We start from the raw sequence: 7,156 nt of genomic DNA, 5'->3' as shown, positions 1-7,156 counted from the left end.
TTGCGGAGCACAGGCTCCGGACGCGCAGGCCCAGCGGCCATGGCTCACGGGCCCAGCCGCTCCGCGGCATGTGGGATCTTCCCAGACCGGGGCGCGAACCCGGTTCCCCTGCATCGGCAGGCGGACGCGCAACCACTGCGCCACCAGGGAGGCCCCTACCACTCTAATTTTAATTAATTTTGGTGGTCGTCAACATAATGCAATACGATAGGGAGAGGTACAACTGGCACTTTGTGCTCTGCAGGCCCAGGAATACTAAATTCTAAGAATCCCACAAAGCTGTATTATCCTGCCCTGCCCAAAATTTCAATCATGTCCCATCTGTTGAGAAATGATAACTGAGCCTACAGTTCCATATATTACTACTGTTCCCCCTAAACATGCAGGTCCAAATAGACAAGACTCCTCAATCACAGTTCAAGAAAAGAAAAAAGATCCCATCTGGTTTTCCCATTTCAGTAATCTATGTCCATTTTCACTGGACATAAACTGACATTGAGATCAACATTGTTAATTTCTGGCCCAAGTCAACTTTTATTTTTAATTCCATAAAATATGTGAATATATATATAAATGTTAAAATATGTGAATATATATATAAATGTGTACATATGTATGTATATTTGGTGTGTGTGTGTGTGTGAGAGAGAGAGAGAGACAGAGAGAGAGAGAGAGAGTGCAATCTTGGCCTTCCTTGACAGAAAATGCTAATGGAAATTAGCTTTGAGGTGAATATTTCAGAAGTGGTTTGATCCCAAAGCAGATGAGGAACAAATAGGAGTTTAAAGGCAAATTCAAATTCAGTACTGCAGCCTCATTTACAGTACTTTAGCTAGGCTACTAAGTAAGCGTAAATATGTTATACATTAATACACACCCAAGTCACTGTTCTTTCCTAACTCTTCTCTCCACCACACTTATTATTATCCCCTTGATTGAAAAGATGGCAAAGAGAAATTAGGAAAGCCAAGTGTTGTGAAGAGTGGTCCCTGAAAATTCATGTCCACCAAGAAACACAGAACGTGACCTCATTTAGAAATAGGGTCTTTGTAGATGTAATTATCAAGATGAGGTCATACTGGATTATGGTGGCCCTTAAATACAATGTAACTAGTGACCTTATAAGAAAAGGGAAATGTAGGCACAGATACACAGGAGAGAATAGCATGTAAATATGGAAGCAGAGATTGGACTGATACATCTAAAAGCCAAGGGATGCTAAGGATTGTCAGCAACCTCCAGAATCTAGGAGAGAAGCAGGCAACAGATTCTCCCTGAGAGCCTCCAGCAGAAAACCACCCTGCAACATCTTGATTTTAGACATTTAGCCTCCAGAAATGTGAGAGAATAAATTTCTGTTATTTTAAGCCACCCAGTTTATAGTAATTTGTTATGATAGACCCAGGAAATTAATATATCAAGTGTTACAACTTTTTAAAGTGATAAACTGCAAAAGTATCACACTGATGGGTCATAAAAACTTGGTGAAATGCTATTTTTGATAATAATCCATAGTATTTAAATACATTCTATTTACTAAATTTTATGTCAAACTAATGAAATTTTAAAATTGCAATACATCATAAAGATTTATCCTTTGGAGACTTCCCTGGTAGTGCAGTGGTTAAGAATCCACCTGGCAATGCAGGGGACATGGGTTCGAGTCCTAGTCCGGGAAGATCCCACGTGCCGCGGAGCAACTAAGCCCGTGCGCCACAACTACTGAGCCTGTGCTCTAGATCCTGTAAGCCACAACTACTGAAGCCCACACACCTAGAGCCCATGCTCCACAACAAGAGGAGCCACCGCAGTGAGAAGCCCACGCACCACAATGAAGAGTAGCCCCTGCTCACCACAACTAGAGAAAGCCTGCACGCAGCAATGAAGACCCAAGGCAGCCAAAAATAAATAAATTTATTTTTTAAAAAAAAGATTTATCCTTTGAACTGATAGGGTCTCATATTTTCTCTAATATATGTCTTTTTACCTGTAGCTCTTGTACCCAGCATTCGCCGATCATATATTCGTACTGAGCTATCAGAACAACCAACAGCAAGATAATATGGTATTGGTGGACAAATAGCTACAGATGTGGCAGCACGTCGGCAGTTAATTAAAATATCCTACAAAACATTAAAAAAATACCAGTTACATAAGCTTTACAACAGATAATCGTCTATTTAAAACATTTTCCCTTCAATTAGAACAAGAAAATCTTTTTCAGAAATCCTAATTCAGTCAGTATGACAATGAGGGGGGAAAAAAACCAACATGCCTCCTAAATATTCTCATACTCAGGAATAAAATGATCATCTTTAGAAATATTAAAAAACTCATACATTACCTATGTAATATGTCATTAAGTCATTAATGTCATTAGAAATGCCTGCTATCATTGGTCCACTGGACAGTAAAGATGGAGGTATAATCAACCTTTGTCTATCATAAGTATAATCATTATTTTATACGGTACTCATATTTTAATTTTAATTATTGCTATTAAAATATAACAAAAATATCATAACCTGATATTAAAATTTTATTATTTTTGTTAACTTATAAAATCTTCCTCCTTACCAGTTCAAAAACAAAGTACATACATACATATATACAAACCATGTCAAAGACAGGCTTCACTATAATATCACTACTTATCTCTATACAAGCATTAGAAAATATAAGAGCTATCACCCCAAAGATATAGCTTTAAGGTATGGTTAATTCTATACTATTTTGTCTACAACTCTAACTCCTTACTCTTCTCAGAATAGCCAAGTTTTTAAGTTACATTTATGCTAAGTTTTATGTATTTAATTATGGGCCTCAGAACATTATTCCTATTACGTAGAATTTATTCACCAAATACTGTTCATAATTCTAAATTTTTAGGATTTAAGAATTACCCTAGTTACCAATTTTTCTTTATACTCTCTCTATTCCTTTTTACATATAAAGAAATCAAAAGTTTTATTGAGAAAATATTTAACAATATTTTCACTTATTAGCTTTGCTTTATTCTTTAGTTTTACAGAATTTTTGATTATAAAAGCAAAATTAAATCCAACTACATTGTATACAAAAATACTGCTTAAACGATTTTGACATAACAAATTTTAGAACCTATTATTTACTAAGAAACAGGTAAACCAAATGCCCCTAATAAACAACCTGCTATTTTAAACTGATTTCTGCCTTCAGTTCAACGTTCCTAATTGTGTATGTGTATACATGTATACAATATAAAAACTGACAAAATTTTTTTATTTCTATTTTTTTTCTTCTCTGTTTCAATGTATAAAATAATCTTTTCTCCACCTAAAGCATGTTAACAATAGTAACTGGTTTAATTAGCAAACACTCAACCTGATTACTAGTAACTTTTTTTTTTGCAACTATCAGTAAAAATGTATTTAGCAATACTTGCTTACTTCATTTACTACTCTAAAGTGATCTGAGACAAAAGCTACTGTCTCTAAATAACATTTAGGGTTAGTTGTCTGGGGCCTTACACTGACTGATTTCTCAGGTCTTTTTCAAGTTTAAAATACTATTTTAAAAAATACAAAATTGATAGTGAAGCTCTATCTTTAGAGAAGTGAGCTAAATCTGAATGAACATGTTGATAAAATGTTATCTAACTGTCTAAAACAAAAGATAGCATATAAATAAATCTTGGCTTAAAGGACAGGGTAAAAATAAAGACACTAAACTTCTACATGCTTTTATCACTGCTATTGGTAAGCCAAAATTGCCTCCATAAATAAATGGAATATACTGATAAATACTTCAAGTTTTTATAATGCTATGGTATATACTGAACAATTATATAAATTTTTATAAATATATTTGAACTGTACAATTTAAGTATATGTTCCTTAACTTCACTATTAACATTTTAATTAAGAAATTTTTTTGATTATAAAAATATACTTATTGAAAATTTTATAAAATAAAAAATACTTAATTTATCCATAAGCTCATAACTCAGAGATAACTTACTACCCAATTTCAAGCATAATCTTAATTTTTTTCATCATTTGTACAAAACCTTGATTCTTACATCTTTGCAATCTTCTTTTGTGCAGCTAGTTTTGATGCGTGTATCAAACCACCTAACAGTTCCATCTTCACCACAAGAGAGAAAAGTATACGGGTCATTAGGTACAGTCATAATCTGAAGATGAAAACAAAAGTACAGGTAATGTTAGTGAACATTTAAACAGATGACTTTGAAAAACATTACTGCTATATCATAAAATGATTATGGCAAAAGCAACTAAGAACCATTTATTTTAATTATTTATGACTTACCCATATCATAAGGCAAAACAGTGCTACACATATAGAAATATGCAAGAGGTAACTGTCGAATTAATGTGACTCATTACTTTGAAGTTTGACATTAATGTACCTTCAGAGAGAAAGCTCTTTAAATTTTAAACTCCTAACAACTTGACAAGAAAAATCCTACCCTTGGAAGCTTGTTCAAACTTTGAATAGCCAAATTTTTGTTTTCTGGATGTGAATTTACACTTGTATTAGAAATACATTGTAAAATTTTACTCTCTGATAATGTTTATAAAAACTATGTGAGGGCTTCCCTGGTGGCGCAGTGGTTGAGAGTCCGCCTGCCGATGCGGGGGACACGGGTTCGTGTCCCGGTGCGGGAAGATCCCACATGCTGCGGAGCGGCTAGGCCAGTGAGCCATGGCCGCTGAGCCTGCGCATCTGGAGCCTGCGCTCCGCAACGGGAGAGGCCACAGCAGTGAGAGGCCCGCGTACCACAAAAAAAAAAAACTATGTGATGCTGAATTAAGCATTTAAACTGACCTCTCAAAATTTTTTGAGTGATGGTAATGGTTCTATAACAAGGTAAAAATACTAAATGTCACAAACAGTACAGTTCAAAATGGTTTGAATGGCAAATGTTATATTATGAATATTTTACAAAAATTAAATTTTTTAAAGAAATGAAACATTTTAGATATTCCTGTATTCACTTCTGGTTTAGCAATAATACTGTAAGTTGAGGCCCTCTGTGAACCCTCCTGTCCAACATATTCCTCCCCTTCTCTGTCCTTAGAAGTAGAAACTGCCAAAATTGGGTATTTAGCATTCTCACATAGGTTTCTATGTACCCATAAACAATGGAAGGTATATTCCTATTATACATGAAAAGGTGCTCAGATTCATTAGTGATCAAATAAACACAAATTATAATCCTAAGTAAATATCACTACACATCACCAGAATGACCAAAATGAAAGGGACTAGATTAATATCAAATGTCAATGAGGACATGGAGCAACTAGGGCTTTCACATATCGTTGATGGGACTGTAAAATGGTACCATCACTTTGAAAAACCATGTGTCAGTATCTACTAAAGCTGGTCATATGCCTCTTCCATGACCCAGCAATTCCACTACAAATAAATGTATGCATAAAGGTACCTAAAGATGTGTACCAGAAAGTTCACAGCAGCATGATTCATATTAGCTAAATACTTGAAACAACCCAAATGGCCAGTAAGAGAATAACAACATAAATTGTGATTTACTCTTAAAATACTAAAGCAATAAAAATAAAGAAATACATTGTTCTCAAATTATGTAAAACCAGTGATTAAAAATAAGATTTCTTGCAAGAAATCAGTGGAGTAACATCTTTAAAGTAGTAAAAGAAAAAATAAAAAACTGTCAAACTAGAATTCTATACCCACAGAAATATCTTTCTAAAACAAAAATAAACTAGACTTTTTCAGAAATAGGGAAGCTGAAAGATTATTCAGTAGCATAGAAGTCAGCAAAGGATGCCTCTTACCTATGACCCATTATTTTTGTAAATAAGAGTTTGAATGAAACTCAGCCACATCCAATCATTTACATATTATCCAACTCTGCTTTCCTGACACAATGGCATATTTGAGTAGTTGTGACAAAGAGTATATGGCACACAAAGCCTAAAATATTTACTATTTGGCATTTTACAGAATAATTTTCCAAACCTCTACAATAACAGACGAGCACAATATAAATACATCTTTTTTTTTTTTGCGGTACGTGGGCCTCTTACTGCTGTGGCCTCTCCCATTGCGGAGCGCAGGCTCCGGACACGCAGGCTCAGCGGCATGTGGGATCCTCCCGGACTGGGGCACAAACCCGTGTCCCCTGCATCGGCAGGCAGACTCTCAACCACTGCGCCACAAGGGAAGCCCCTATAAATACATCTTTTAAAATCCTTTATGTAAAAGGAAAATAATACCTGTCATAATCTGGATCTACGCAAAGGAATTTAAGATTGGAAATAATAAATATGTAAGTAAACATAATATAATTTTTACTTTGTTTTAAAATCTTTTTAAGATAATTGACTATTAAAGGAAATTATAAAACATATAAGAATAAAATGTAAGAACAAAATACCCAAAATTCCAGGAGAAGAAAAATGAAAGTACAGTGTTATAAGATTCTTATACTATATTTGAAGTGCTACCATATTACCTGATGGTACACTGATAAAGTTTATGATGTATACTATAAACCCTAAAGCATACACTAAAACAACCATAACAAAAAAAAAGTTATAGCTAATAAATCAACAAAGGAGGTAAAGTGGAATCACAAAAATACTCAGTTCTTCCAAAAAACAGAAGGGGAATAAACTGATGCAACAGGAACAGAGGGAAAACAAAGAGTAAGACACAAAATTTAAATTCAGCTACCTACATATCAATAATCACATTAATTGTAAATGATATAAACAGCCCAATTAAATAAAAGGCAGATGTTGCTAGATTGGATAAAAAAGCAAAACCCAACTATAAATTGCCTGTAAGAATCTAACTTTAAACATAAAGACAGATAGCTAGACTAAAAGCAAAAGGACAGAAGAAAGAGATAACCACAATAACTCTAATAATGAGAAAGCTAGATTTGCTATATAAATAGCAAATTTCAAAGCAAAGAGTATTAATGGGGATAAAGAGAATCATTTTACAATGATAAATGGGTCAATCCAAGAATAGAAACATCAAAATCCTGAATGTTTATGTACCTAAAAACAGATCTTTGAAATATATGAAGCAGTAATTGACAGAACTGCGTGGAGAAACAGACAGTCCAAAAATATTAGATTTCAACACACCTGTTTCAATA

At 34.2% G+C, this 7,156-nt stretch overlaps 1 protein-coding gene across 7 annotated transcripts in view; it reads right to left on the bottom strand.

Annotated features, from left to right (window-relative positions):
* DCAF6 (DDB1 and CUL4 associated factor 6) overlaps positions 1 to 7,156 on the bottom strand; it is a 170,259-nt gene that overhangs the window by 91,113 nt on the left and 71,990 nt on the right. For all 7 annotated transcript variants that reach the window (XM_024116668.3, XM_024116670.2, XM_024116672.3 and 4 more), the window contains 2 exons: positions 4,061 to 4,174; positions 1,988 to 2,123 (listed from right to left, as the gene is read on the bottom strand). In XM_024116668.3, the coding sequence (XP_023972436.1) occupies positions 1,988 to 2,123; positions 4,061 to 4,174 (250 nt within the window). The remainder of the gene's footprint in view (positions 1 to 1,987; positions 2,124 to 4,060; positions 4,175 to 7,156) is intronic.

The sequence above is a fragment of the Physeter macrocephalus genome, chromosome 4, assembly GCF_002837175.3.
Source record: "Physeter macrocephalus isolate SW-GA chromosome 4, ASM283717v5, whole genome shotgun sequence".
Taxonomy (NCBI): domain Eukaryota; kingdom Metazoa; phylum Chordata; class Mammalia; order Artiodactyla; family Physeteridae; genus Physeter; species Physeter macrocephalus.
This window is presented reverse-complemented; position numbering and strand designations above follow the sequence as displayed.